The 15,287-nt window shown below is 45.1% G+C and overlaps 1 protein-coding gene across 1 annotated transcript in view; it reads right to left on the minus strand.

Annotated features, from left to right (window-relative positions):
• Window positions 1-15,287, minus strand: part of NPTN (neuroplastin) — a 66,795-nt gene that overhangs the window by 14,829 nt on the left and 36,679 nt on the right. The window contains exon 3 of the mRNA XM_049905477.1: window positions 12,011-12,105. Coding sequence (XP_049761434.1) covers window positions 12,011-12,105 — 95 coding nt within the window. The remainder of the gene's footprint in view (window positions 1-12,010; window positions 12,106-15,287) is intronic.

The following is a 15,287-nucleotide window of genomic DNA, read 5'->3' on the forward strand; positions in this document are numbered from 1 at the left end:
ACAAATATTGTATAAGACCACTATTATAAGAACTCGAGACAACAGTTTAAACTGAGAAGAATATATTCTTTGATGGTTACAAGAGGAGAGAGGAAGAGTGGGAGGGAGAGGCGTATTAACTAATCAGAGAGTAGGATAAGAACTACTTTAGGTGAAAGGAAAGACAACATACAATACAGGAGGTCAGCACAACTGGTCTAAGCCAAAAACAAAGAAGTTTCCGGAATAAACTGAATGCTTCGAAGGCCAGCATAGCAGGGGCGGGGGTTTGGGGACCATGGTCTCAGGGGGCATCTAGGTCAATTGGCGTAATAAAATCTATTAAGAAAACATTCTTCATCCCACTTTGGAGAGTGGCGTCTGGGGTCTTAAATGCTAGCAAGCGGCCATCTAAGATACATCAATTGGTCTCAACCCACGTGGAGCAGAGGAGAATGAAGAACACCAAAGACACAAAGTAAGTATGAGCCCAAGAGACAGAAAGGGCCACATAAACCAGAGACTACATCAGCCTGAGACCAGAAGAATTAGATGGTGCCCGGCTACAACCGATGACTGCCCTGACAGGAAACACAACAGAGAACCCCTGAGGGATCAGGAGAGCAGTGGGATGCAGACTCCAAGTTCTTGTAAAAAGACCAGACTTAATGGTCTGACAGACTAGAAGGACCCCGCGGGTCATGGTCCCCAGACCTTCTGTTAGCCCAGGAGAGGAACCATTCCCAAAGCCAACTCTTCAGACAGGGATTGAACTGGACTATGGGATAGAAAGTGATGCTGGTGAAGAATGAGCTTCTTGGATCAAGTAGACACATGAGACTATGCCGGCATCTCCTATCGGGAGGGGAGATGAGAGGGCAGAGGGGGTCAGAAGCTGGTGGAATGGACACGAAAAGAGAGAGCAGAGGGAAGGAGTGTGCTATCTCATTAGGGTGAGAGCAATTAGGAGTATGTAGCAAGGTGTATATAAATTTTTGTATGAGAGACTGACTTGATTTGTAAACTTTCACTTTAAACGCAATAAAAAAAAATTTTTTTTTAAGTATTTCTGGACATATAAGATTTTAAAATTAAATAAAAAAATGAAAAAGAAAATGCAAACAGAAAACTATTATCTCCTCCGTCACACATTCCCTTAAGGAAATGAGAGATCCCTCAGTCCAGCACCTGAATTCAAGTCCTACTACAAGGTATGTAAAAACAATGAATAAGAAGCTTCTGGACAAGCCTTTGTTATTAATATTCATCAAGTAATGACAAAGGCACTCCCAGGAAAGAGAGAATCCAGCAAAAGGGTCTTCACAAGGGAGAGGGAAAGAATGAACAGGTAATTTAAAGTGTCCCAAGAGAATTTTATTAAGGCCTCAGGAATCTGACTCACAAACCTGATTAGCAACAATCTCAGTGAACCAAAATCTTGGAGAAATTTCTAGGCCTGCTCGAGGCTGTTGGTCTCTGCTTTTAGGGGTCTCCTAGGAAGAACTAAACATCATCTGTGGTCTAAAAATGGGATCAATTTCAAGGATCTAAGAAGCCTGAAATAGGGGTTAATTCTTTAAATTTAGCCTCCTTTTATCTTAACTGTATTTTCCACCAATGACTCACCAGTTACAGTAACCTGAAAGCAATAAAAGTAAGCCACACATCACTTTGTTGGCCAAGGTAGAAAGAGAATCAAGAGGCATGGTCCAAATTCCAGATGTGCTAGCTCTTTAACTATCCTGTGCTTCAGTTCTACGCCCGTTACGAAATGCAAGTAATTCTCGTCCTTGTCTGCCTCCCAGAGTTCTTGAATAGATGAATAAGATGTCAAGACGTTCATTCTGAGACTATAAAAGCCTATATAATTATACAATATCACACGCTGATTCCATGTACCCTCTCTGGCTTAGCTTTCCTTGGCTTAAAAACAATCAAAGGTCCTCCTGGGATGGGCAAGGCCTCAAACTCTCTCTACAACCGGCCACTGCCTGTCATGGATTGAATGGTGTGCCTCTAAAATATGTGTCAACTTGGCTAGGCCACGATTCCCAGTATTGTGTGATTATCCACCATTTTGTCATCTGATGTGATTTTCCTATGTGTTGTAAATTCCACCTCTATGATGTTGAGGCGAGATTAGAGGCAATTATGTTAATGAGGAAGGACTCAATAATCTACAAGATTAGGTTGTCTCTTAAATCAATCTCTTCTGAGATATAAAAGAGAGAAGCAAGCAGAGACAGGGGGACATCTTATCACCAAGAAAGTAAAGTCAGGAGCAGTGCACGTCCTCTGGACTCAAGAGTCCCTGCACTGAGACGCTCCTAGACCAGAGGAAGATTGATGACAAGGACCTTCCTCCAGAGCTGACAGAGAGAGAAAGCGTTCCCGGGAGCTGGCACCCTGAATCTGGACTTCTAGCCTCCTAGACTGTCAGAGAATACAGTTCTGTCTGTTGAAGCCATCCACTTGTGATATTTGTTACAGCAGCACTAGATAACTAAGACACTGCCACACTGAGACCTGCTCAGTACTGCTCAGTGGGAGATGTTTTCTAGACAGGATATTATAAAGGAAATTTTGTATGTGTGTTTTTCCAAGGAAAATTCCTCACTGGCTCTATTTTATTCCAACCAAACTTTTCCCATAGTCACTCAATTCACTTCTTAGACCCTGGTGTTTGGCCTGATCAGCCTTTCTCAGAGCTTTCTGTAGGCAATACGTGTTAGTGACCACAATAATTACTCCGAAGAGCAATCTTTGTGGCTACGCACTAACTAAAATAGCATCACGTATAAGCGAGGGGATGCAACAAGCAGAAAAACCATTACATGTTGCCTCTATAGTTGTGTTTTCATTCGACAAATGTGCTGAGCACACATTACGTGTCAAACATGTCACCGAGTCGTCAGGAAAGGCCCTTCTGATGAGGTAAGTTTTAGCACAGTCATGAAGGAAATAAGGGAATAGGTCATTCAGATATTTGCAGGAAGAACATTCTAGGTGGAGGGAAAGGCAAAGGGCTTGAGGCAGGACCGTGCTTGTTATTTATAAGGAACAGCAAGGAGGCATTTAGCTGGAACACAGTGTGCAAGGGGGAGATGGTAGGGTTTAAGTCAGAAGGACCAGGGGCCCAGATCAGATAGGATTTTGTGGCCCACTGTAAATGACTTTAGCATTTACAGAGTCAGTAGGCAAGTCACTGGTGAATACTGAGCAGAGGAATGAAAGGATTTATACATCTTAACAGGCCCCCTCTGGCTGCTATGTGGGCAACAACTATAGAGAGACAATGTGGAGCAAGGAGACCAAGCAGGAGGCTATTAAAGTAAGCCAGGCAAGAGCCGGTGATGCAGACCAGGGGAGTAGCAGTAGAAGGGGTGATAAGTAGTGAGATTCCAGGCACATTTTGAAGGCTGAGTTAATATATTTGCTGGTGGGTTGGAAATGGGATATGAGAGAAAAGACAGCCAAGGTTTTTGGCCTCAGTTAACTCTAAGAATGGAGTTGCCAATTACTAAGATGAGAGAATCAGGGTAATTTTTTGTTTGTTTTTCTTTTGTTTTGTTTGTAGTTGGAAGACAATAACCAGAAGTTCAGGTTTAGGACATGCTGAGTTGAGATACGTATTTAACATCCAAGTAAAGCTGCCAGGTGGGCAGTTCAGGGGACTAGTATAGGGTGAACACATAATTTAGAAGGCGTCAGCTAACAGGTTTTACTTTTCTCCATTTTCATGCTCGTTTGCCCCTACTCTGGCCCAGTTATTTGACCAATTTCAATACTACTTGTATGTATGCTTTGGGGACTCATCACTAAGATTATACACTAGAACCACCTAATAGGCTAAAACAAAGCCCGGGTTGCATAGGGGTTAAGAGCTTGGCTACTAACCAAAAGGCTGGCAGTTCAAATCCACCAACCGCTCCTTGAAAACCCTATGAGGCAGTTCTACTCTGTCCTATAGGGTTACTGAGTCAGAATTGACTAAATGACAACAGGTTTGGTTTACAGCTCTATACCCCCTAAAAATTCACTATTGTGAAAGGACTCAGACTTAAAGCCAGGGGTGGGGATGGTCTTCACTCCTGCCTTGATATTTAGGAGACTACTACTTACCCTTTTCTTTCATCTACTTTGGTATTCTATAGAGGCTTCTATTTATAGATGTGAACATGGCCTTCAAGACTATGTGTAGAGACTAAGTCCTTCCATCCAGGAGCTTAGCTAACCCCACCCCACTATGCTGGCCATGTCTACAGTGTGAACCTACAAGAATGAGTTTTCAATGGTTAGAGCTAGTGACGCTTTCTCCTTGTCTTAGCAAAGAATGCCAAATGACACTCAGGAATATCCCCTCTGCCTGATGTACTGAAAAGAATAACCCCTGACTATTTCACCCTTGAGGTGGTGGAATCATCACTAGCATAGTGGGTAGAGAGGAAATAAAGCCAAATCACATCACTCCACCCCTAAAGGGAGTGATTATGACAACTATCACTGTAGCTGTTGGGTCAACAGAAAGTTTTTTCACTTCCCGCTAGCCTTTCTGGTGACTGCGCAATCAGAAAGCCTGCTCCTGCCCACCATCTGCTGAGCAGGGCAGTGAAGACACAGTAAGAAAGGTAGCCCGGCTCTCAGAGCACATGGAAGCTGTGGGCAGAGAGGCTGCCCCTTAGTCCACCTGCGGTGATTTTTAAATAGTCCACAAATTCTTTGATACTCTTCCCTTCAAGAGGTGGAGCCTAATTCCCCTCCCACTGAGTACACACTGGACTTCCTGGCTCTCTGCTAAGAAATAAAATAGAAGTAAAGGCGTGTGGCTTTGGAGACAGTTCTTCACAGGCACTGTGACTTTCCCCTTGCTGTCTCTCTTGGCTGGCTTGCTCTGGGTGAGGTCAGCCATGCTGCAAGGCCCCTCAAACAGCCTATAGAGGGGCCCACGTCATGAAGAATGGAGGCCTCCTGCCCACAACCACGTGACTGAACCCTCTGGGAAGTGAATCCTCCAGCCCATCAAGCCTTCAGATGACTGCAGCCCTGGCCAACAGTTTGTATCCAATGATCTATCCAGTGAGGCAACCATTACCCCATTTTTATGGTTGGGAAAACTCACGTGTGGCAAAGCTATTTAAAATCTCAAATTATATGGCTAATAAATGGCAAAGCTAGAATCCAAATTCTCTGACTGCAGAGGCTATGCTTTCTGTAATTCTCTAAAAGAGGGGAAAAGAAATCAAACTAGAACAGTGTCCACAAAAATATACAATATGGGTCACTGATAACTGCACAGGAAACTGCCAAAGGTTATCTTTGCTTGCAGATGTGCTAGAACATCCTATACCAAAGATGAGACAGATTGACTTGTTAGAGGTTAACTACTCCATACAGTGTCATGTGAAGAAAAGAGCTTTGGACCTGAAGTCAGAGAAATCCAGGATCTATCGAGACTCCATCACTTACCAACAGACTAACCTAAGGCAGGTCATTAAAAACCCTTTGAGTTTCTGTTTTCACTTCTATAAAATGAGAATACCACCCATATACTTCATAGAAGTGTTGTGAGGATTAAACAACATCTCTATACCAATCTAGCACGTGGTTGGCACTCAGGGTCAAAAACAGGCATTTAAATTGAGCTTTTAGGCAAGGCAAAGGCTAAGGCTCAGACATTATCAGCTCTAAGAAGTCAAAGAGATACTGATTATTATGTGCCCTCTGTATGCAGGAGTTCGTTGTGACGCTAACAGGTTCAATCAGGTCAGATACTGACAACTTATACTGATTAATGGCTGATTTTAGTGCCTCGCCCCATAAAAGCTTGCCATTTAACAAAGGAGTGCCTAGCCAGGTTCTGCTGGCCTGAAAGCAGCTCTGCAGAATCACGCCAAACCTTCACTACCTCAAGGAGATAAGGCAAATGCTCCTTATTTCCTTTACCTCTGAGGAACACGGACTAAGTGGCAGGAATGAGGGGCAAAGTGGTGAGGAAGTAGCACAGGGACCCTTAGAAGAGGTCACTGACCCAGTTGAAATTAAACTTACTCCCTGGCCTTGCTGGCCACATATTCAAATCACTTTAGTTAATGGATATTCTTCCAGTAGGCTCAAGAATGGCTACAGAAGGGTCCCAAAAGAGTCTCAGTCACCCAATAGCACCTGACCCAACTTTATTACCTGGGTAGTCTGGCCTTTGGCCAAGGGCAAAGGCATGTTCCTCAGTACCCTCTGCTGCCCCACCTATACTTAGGGCAAAGCATCCAGCTTCCCTGCCAGGCCAGCGGCTGTAGGAAGTGTCAACTCGGGGAACGGAGGCCTGTTCAAATGAAGCGGATGTGAAATAAAGTGAAGCAGAACAGAGCTGAGAAAGGCGTGCAAGTATGGGGCCTCTTCCACAGACTGCCTATTTGATGCTCACTTTTCAAAGCAAACTCATAACCTACGGACTCATTTTTAAAGAAACTCCATCCTTAAAGGTGTTGTCCGTAAGTGGGCTGTTTCCAAGTAAATATGCTGATTCTAGACTGTCTGTTTCCTTCGTGCAACTTATCAAATCCCAGAGACACCTCATCTTTGCTGTAGCCAAAACAAGGGCTTGGCTGAAGACAGAGGGAGAGTCAAGATTTACATTTAGCCAAGGGCTAAACCCAAGAAGGAATATGAGACCGGTCAAGATGAAAGCAAGATAGAGGCTGGCTTTTGACTCAATATGCTTTTCCCATCCAGAGCACACTCACCGTTGGTTGTGGAAACTAGAGCAAGATGGAGGCTGGCTTTTGACTCAATATGCTTTTCCCACCCAGAGCACACTCACCGTTGGTTGTGGAAACTAGAGCAGTCTGGGCCTTGTGCTGGCTTCTGTGGAGGAGGTTCTTCTCTTTCCTGCAGTTGAAACCACTGTGGAGGAGGCACTGAGGTTTCCTCTAAGACAGTGACTCTCAACCTTAGGTGTACACTTATAGCTGGTGTGCTTTTAAAAAGCCCGATGCCTAGGCCACATTTCATCTGAATTAGATCAAGTTTGAGAACTGCTGCTCTAACACCTTCCCTGGCACCGGTGTTTGTGGTCACGGGACTCCAAGGAGGGAGTGTGCCCATGAGATGGGGAGATGAGTGGGTGGAGAGGTGGAAGGCCCCGAGCTGACATTCTCCAACCTGAGAAGCTGTCAATGACCACTATTAGGAAGGTAAGCTCAGAAACCATTTCCTTCAATATCCCAACCTCTCACCTGTGTAATAGTACTTTTCAGGGAACCACAGACTGTCAGAGCCACGGAGATTACAGGAACCTTAAAGATCATCTGTCTTACCCCACTCCATCATAATTTGGGGAAGCTGAGGCCCAGGGAAGGGAAGTGACCGGTCAGGGTCATGGTAAGTTTAGGGGCAGGGCCAGGATTAGAACTCATTTCTTCTAACTCGATCCAAGGCCTTTTAATTGTTATATGCTCAACAAAGCAATATGGCTTAGTGATGGTGCGAACCTGGCTCCACCAGTTGGCTCTGTCAAAGTTAGCAAGTCATTTAACTCCCTTGAGCCTTGATTTTCTCAGGGCAATGGTGGCGCCAGTGGTTAAGCATTGGGCTACTAACCAAAAAGGTCAGCAGTTCAAATCCACCAGGTGCTCCCTAGAAATTCTACGGGGTAGATCTACTCTGTCCTGTAGGGTTGTAATAAATTGGAATTGACTCGACAGCAATGGGTTTTATAAAGTAGAGATAATAACAGCATTCCCTCATAGAGTTGTGGGGACTAAAAAAGAGAAAACACATATGTAGCACAGCACTCCCCACATAATAAGTGTGCAATGATATTAGCTGTTCTTATTAAGGAAGGTCAAGGCAGTGCCCTAAGCAAGGAAAAAAAAGAGTAGGTAGGTATGGCTATTTGGGCTGAGGTTGATTTTCAAATTGTCCTAGCAGCTTCAAGATACTATTATCATGCTTTCAAAGACTTCTCAGGTAGGGGCAGTTCTGAGTCAGAACCAGATTTGCTATCAGCTCTGAACTAAAGGGTGTCACAACCTCTAACTATCCCCACCTGCCAAATTAGCTGCCTTTCCTGCCTAACAAATGAAGAAATGACCATGAATATCTTCTGTAAGCTGAACATGTGGTACAAATGCAAGATGTGTATTATAACTCTTCACAGCATTCACCATCATCACACCCAGTCCATCTCAGCCAGGCTGAACTCTGCTATCATATCCCTGAAAGGCCTGGCAGCAGAGGAGGAAGCAGGCAGCAGGGCAAGGGCACTTACAAGAAATCCTGACATTCAGACACAATATCCAAACGGAAAGTAAGCAAGAAGCAGGGAGGTGAAAAACAAGATTAATCTTCACTCTAGTATCTACGAAAAAAATGAAAGCTCGCGTGAAATACCCCGAGCAGGGAGAAACAGCGGCAGGTCTCCTGAGACCGGAGACCCAGGCCTTGTGAGGCTGTGAGTGTGCCTTCCACAAGAGCCCAAGGTGTGTCCATCGCAGGTGACCTGAAGGTACCGAAGTCCTTTTCTACAAACTCAAACGCCTTGTTTCTTGGATTAATTAAAACGGCTGGGGGATGAGCACAGGATTTGGGAGTCATGAGAGGGATTTTCTGTTTTTACTTCGTAAATTACAAAGAAATGTTTTATTTGCTTTTTTGTGAGCACATTTTCTAAAATTAGAAAAGGAAGGAAGGGGAAGAGGGAAGGAGTAAGCAGTATAAGGATTAGAGAATTACAGGGATAGAAAACTCCACATCTTTTCACTGACAAATTCTCTTTGATAAGGTGTGGTACCTGTGGAAGACACGACCTCTGAAGACTGGAAACAATACGGAAGGAATGCCCGCCCCAGAGGTACCTACGCAGATTCCCCGAGAGGCCAGGCTATAGGGCAGGGGCCTCGTCACCGTGGTTTCCTCCCTCCTGGCCAGCCCAGCTCCATCTTCCACCTCTAGCATCTGCTCGAGTCACCTGCCAAACACCTAAGAAACGTAACCCTAAACAGTAAAATAGTATCTTCCTGTTTACACTGTGCCTCATTCTTGTCCTTTAAAGGGAGAGAGAAACCACCTCACCCTCAAAAAAAAAAAAAAAACCCTACCTCAAATGCAGGCTTTCCCTGCCACATGTAGATACCACCAACCTCAAAATTCCTACAGACTTTTTAGCATGAAAAGCACTGCCTCTTCAGATGTGTTCCCAGACACATGCCCCTCCGGCTGGTTCCTTCAGACTTCTGTTCTCTTGTACACTATGGGTAGCTCAAGACTGACTCGTCTGACAGCTACTGCCCCCGTCCCTGGCTAGCCTACGTCCTTCATTCAGTCACAGTACCGAGCCCAAACAACAGCCAGAGAAGTTCTGAACTGCACCAAAAGGCTGACAGGCAAGAAAAGGGCTGAGTGTATATATAAATTGCTTAAAAAAAAAAAGATACGTATGGTCCGAATTACACTGCCCCCGGGTTTAAGGTGCTAATTTGGTTAAAACCACAAAGGAAGATTTCCAGAGATTTCTTCAGCAAAGAGGTCATGTATGTGCCTTGAACCTCTCTGTTCACCATCTCCACCTCTCTGTTACTCAGCAGACTTTTCGAATCACTGTGACTATAAACAAAGGACAACTGCATCTTACCCCACCAGGGGTGCACTGAGGAAACAGGAAGGACACAAGGTTTGGGAGTCAGGACAGGGACTTTCTTTTTACTTCGTAAATTACAAAGAAATGTTTTGTTTGCTTTTCTGTGAGCACATTTTTTTAAATTAGAAAAGGAAGGACGGGGAAAAGGGACGGAGCAAGCAGTTTATAGGAAAAGCTTTGGGAATCAACACACACACACATTCACTACGCTAAATGCAAAGTAGTTTTTCAATCCCAATCACAATTGGGATCTGGCTTAGAATATGATTCTGGGTACATGGTTTGTGTGGATTAAGTTCTTTTGCAAACATTTCTAAACTTAGATCGAAAAAGGTGAATGTCCATGGTCCTTACCAGATCCAACTGTCCATAACCTGAAAGACACTAAGCATGCAGCTGTTTCTACCCAGGTGTCAGAACACGGAGGAGGAGGGAGAGACTAGAGCTCCTTCTGAATTTTCTTGAGAGACTGTCAACATATCTGTCCAAACTAGTCTCAGAATATGTTTTAGGACTGAATGTTCTCAAGGGCCACATCCGTAAAACCAGGACACCACCCCTGCCACATCGTCTCTAGAAGCGGTAGTACAGTACAAGGGCCACAGTGCACGGTGAGCACCTGGCATACCGCTGTCAGCTGTTACTGCCTCTGAAACACTCCTGCCTGCAGCCTCCTCTCTGCCCATCCTGACTACCACTTCATATCTGCTGAAGAGAATGTGAAAAGAGATGCCTCTGGGGCCAGTGAATCCTGCCTACTCCAGCAGCAAGACCACTGGAAAAACCACCGTGTCTCACTCCTGCAAATGCAGCTGAGATATCATTAACTCTAAGTCAATAACATTACAGTTAGTCAGGACTTGCAATTGTATGTAAATTATCCTTTAGACTTAGAGAGAACAATTAACTATACACACCCCCCCTTTTCCTACCTCCCCCACCCTGCTCCTTCTTACAGGACGTGGACTTTGTGCCAAAAGCTCAGCCTGGAATCTTGCAGGGCTTCAAGTTCCACATGGAGGAGCGAACCGTTTCCCCTCGTAGCTCAACTCGCCCAGGCTGGGGAAGGCACTCGATGGTTTAGACAAAGTGCTTTCCCACCCTCTCCATCCTCATGTTGAACATATTCTTCAAAAACACAGATAAGCCCAGATCTCTCCAAGAAAAGCCATCGACAAAATCAAACCCCAGGTTCTCTGGCCTGTTGTGAACTGCGACTATCCACCTTGACTTAATCCCATTAAGCCTTCAGACTAGCATTAAACCTAGCAGCCGGAGGAGCCACTAGCCATTTCTACGTCAACTCACAAGTTAAGGCAGCACCACAAGGATAGTGTTTTCATTTAATAACCCCAGGGACTGAAAGAATAAGTTCATGTCCTTCCTAAGCAAACTGAAGGAAAAAAAATCATCTCTTTTGCCTGACCTCAAACAGCAGCCCCGGCTCCCCACGATTCTTTTATTACAGTGAAAAGAGCACTGGACTGGGGTTCGGAATCCCTGGGTTCTGTGCTAGTTCTGCCACAAACTCACTGTGTGACACAGCTAGTGGTTTCGGTTCTCAGCTGCTTCTCTGGAATAACACGGGAAAGCTGGGATTGGTGATATCATGCACAACTCCGAGTTTTATACTTCTGTTTGTCCTTCTTGGGACTTTTTCAGCTATAGCCTCATCTTGAAGATGCCAGGCACCGACAGGGTTTCTATTAAAATTCTAGTGACTTATTCACACACAGCTATGTTCACTCTACATGCTTGGCTTTGCCAAATCCTGCTGGCCCACTGGAGAGACCTATGCAACGATAACAGTAAGGCACTGTTCCAAGACCTTTACCTAAGGTTGAATCATATGCAACTGCCAACATTCAAACATTTTTGACATACCCAACAACAAAAAAAAAACCCACTGCTGTCGAGTCGATTTCAACTCATAGCGACACTATAGGACAGACTAGAACTGCCCCATAGAGTTTCCAAGGAGCACCTGGTGGATTTGAACTGCCGACATTTTGGTTAGCAGCTGTAGCTCTTAACCACTACACCACCAGGGTTTCCTTTTGACATACAAAAACATCAATTTTATATAGTTTAACCTACTATATTATTTAATCCCCCTAACAACCCTGTAAGGTAGGTTCTGTTGATATCCTTATTTTATAAATGATGGAGCTTAAGCACAGAGAAGTTAAAAACTCGCTCATGGTCACACAGCTAGTAAATGATGGGGCTGGGCTTTAATGCCAGGCATCTGGGCTCCTGAGCTGTGTCCTAACCATGACATTATATATTGTCTCTTATAATGGAAACAAGAAACACTTGAAGAGTGGGAGTCCAGACCAAGGCAGTGTCTCTCAAGGAGAGCGAGAGGCTCAAACCGCAGCCTCTTTTGGAGTGTACCTTTGACTTCGACGGTGGCATTTGCTTTAGGAGCACTGGCAAAGTGAAATACGCAGTGGTATTCGCCTGAATCCTCAGCTCTTGGCTTAGGGATCCTGCAGGATGAGAGGAAAAACCAAGTGAGGAGTCTGGGAGGAGTCACATTATATAACAAAAGAAGAGTCAAACGGGCAACCAGGGAGCCTGTTCTCCAAATCCTGCCCCTTAATGCAACTCACCTCCCCCTAACTAAAAGCAAAAACCTCCCCCTTTGTGTCCCCAAACATTACTGCCTTACTCCTTTCTGGGTGCCAGGAATACAAAGATGGGATAATACATGGCTCCCAGCCTCAAGGTGCTCCAGTCTATTAGGAGAATAAACACATGAAAACAAGTAACCATAATAGAAGGCCGTACAGAGCTCTACGACCCACACAGATACAGAGCGTGGAGCCATCCCTAAGATCTGCCTGCTCACCTGGTGGTTCCAGGCAAACAAGGGCAGAAGAAAACCAAAGCTTCTTCTGGTAGTTACTTTCTTCCCACCTTGTGTTTCAGTAGCACACGCTTCACCAACTCTACTCACTAACAGGATTTCAGGTACGGCAAAAAAAAATGGAAGAAAGGAAAGGCTCTGCCCCCTGAGTGTCAGCCACAGGGATGCCAACTAAACCACATTCTCACCACACACTCCCAGGTCTGCATGACCTGGGCCCTGCCTAGCTCTCTAGCCTCATCCCCTGCTACCTTCTGGCCATGCTGGTCCCTTCAGATTTTCAATGTGCCAAATGTGTTCCTACCTCAAAACCCTCACCACAAGCTGTTCCCTCACATAGGATGCTCTTCCCATCATCTAGTCCAGCTAACTCCTTTCCAGCAGGTCTTGGCTCACATGCCACTTCCTCCCATCCCGAATCTAAATTACATAACCCCTCCTTGACACATTCTCTTATACAACCCCAAAATTCTTCAGAACAGCACTTATCACAACGTGTACTTATATATTTGTCTGACTGCTTGATCGATGTCCCTCTCCCCACAGACCAAGTCTGGTGAGGGTGGGCGCTGTTTACTGGGTGTACAATTGTATACCCAGTACCTGCATGGTGCCTAGAATGCAAAAAGGGAATGAAAGAACAAACAAATAACTGAATGAAGAGGATCTCAGAGTAGAGAGCTGTGCAGAGATCCAGTCCGAGTCAGGCAGTGACAGGCAGGGCTGCAGGAAGTGTGCGTGGCCAGAACAGCACTTCCTCTGAATCCCACAGGATTATCCCAAACAAGCGTTCTTGCCCGAGGCCTCACTTCACGCTGGCTCACTCTGTACACTCTGGCCTACACACACACCAAGCATGTGCAGAGAGGCTGGTGTGTATTATAGAAGCAGAGAAACAACGGCCTCCAACATGGAGGATAAGCATTTATGTAGAACAGGCCTCCTGCTCTTTTGCTCCGTGGTTAAAATATGATACTGGTGATGGTCAAACCTCCACTGCGCGAGTCAGCGTCTGAGAGAAACTCCTAATCACAACCACTAACCGGCCTAACCTATTTATCCATCTTACTCTTCATTCCAAAAAAGAAACACAGGTTAAGAAACGGTGCATATCCCACTTTAGTGAGTGGCATCTGGGGTCTTAAACCCTAGCAAGTGGCCATCTAAGATGTATCAATTGGTCTCAACCCACCTGGAGCAAAAGAGAATCAAGAACACCAAGGACACAAGGTAATTACAAGCCCAAGAGGCAGAAAGGGCCACATGAACCAGAGACTACATCAGCCTGAGACCAGAAGAACTAGATGGTGCCCAGCTACAACCGATGACTGCCCTGACAGGGAACACAACACAGAACCCCTGAAGGAGCAGGAGAGCAGTGGGATGTAGACCCCAAATTCTCGTAAAAGACCAGACTTAATGGTCGGACTGAGACTAGAAGGACCCCAGAGTTCATGGTCCCCAGACCTTCTATTAGCCCAAGACTGGTACCATTCCCAAAGCCAGGGACTGGACTGGACTGTAAGATAGAAAATGATACCTGTGAGGGGTGAGCTTCTTGGCTCAAGTGGGCACATGAGACTACGTGGGCAGCTCCTGTCTGGAGGGGAGATGAGAAGGCAGAGAGGGACAGGAGCTGGCTAAATGGACACGGGGAATACAGGGTGGAGAGAAGGAGTGTATTGTCTCATTAGGGAGAGAGCAACTAGGAGTACATAGCAAGGTGTATAAAAATTTTTGTATGAGAGACTGATTTGATTTGTAAACTTTCACTTAAAGCACAATTGAAAAAAAAAAAACCGAGGCATAAGGAGAGAGAGAGGGCGTCTCAGGACTGCCTCAGCAGGTCCATGCAGCATGATATTCTAAGAGAAGCCGCCAAGAGATTTTAATCTGACACAGCCTCTTCTTAAATGAATATGCTCCCAATAGCGAAAGAGACACAACTAAGGTCTTCTTCACTCCAAGTGTTCCAGAGTTTAGGAGGAACAGCAGCTATAGCTTCAGGGCTTAGACTGACTCTAAGTTCTTTGAGAAAAACTTGGGAAGATGACTCCCAAGCTTGAGGCCATTCCAATGTGTTCAAATTTTCCCCCATCCCTTCTCCTGGACCAAGTATTGGGAAGCAATTAAAGCAAAGGGAAAATGTCCCCTTACAAGTTGACAGAAGCAGGGTTCTGAGAGTGGCTTCGTGGCTGACTAATTAGGTGGCCTAAAGGACTCAGCAGTTACTATTCCACAAAATGCAGGAGGTCACAGATTCCCTGAAAAGCTCTCACGATGCAGAACACTCTTGGAGAGCTTCAAAATCAGCTGAGAAAAAAAGAGGGGAAGAGGCATTTAATAAAGTCAGGGTATATGTTTTACAGCCCAAAGCTTTGTGGGCGACACTGTACAAGACCCAAGAGAAGCATGATTGGACATCTGCTACCCTGAAAGAGGTATTATAAAAAAACAAACTCGTTAAACTGATCGGCAAACCAAAAATAAATACCTTTCAACTCACCTGGTACCTCTATCTGCTTAATCCTTTCCAAACTGTAAGGATCCGGCTGAGGCTGTATTTCTAAGAAACTACGGGGCAGATGGGTAAACTGACTTGCTACTAAATGGCACGGTGGAGCAGGAAAAAACAATGATCTAGATTCTACAAAGTCAGAAGACATGGAATCTAGCCTTGGTTCTGATACTTATTAGACACGGCAACTGGCTTTGGATGCAGCCAAGAGTTAATTACTCTTCGAGCCTTAAGTTTCCGCATCTGAAATATAAGAAGTGCTCCCTCTCATAAAATCATGTGGA

This window comes from Elephas maximus, chromosome 13 (assembly GCF_024166365.1).
Source record: "Elephas maximus indicus isolate mEleMax1 chromosome 13, mEleMax1 primary haplotype, whole genome shotgun sequence".
Taxonomy (NCBI): domain Eukaryota; kingdom Metazoa; phylum Chordata; class Mammalia; order Proboscidea; family Elephantidae; genus Elephas; species Elephas maximus.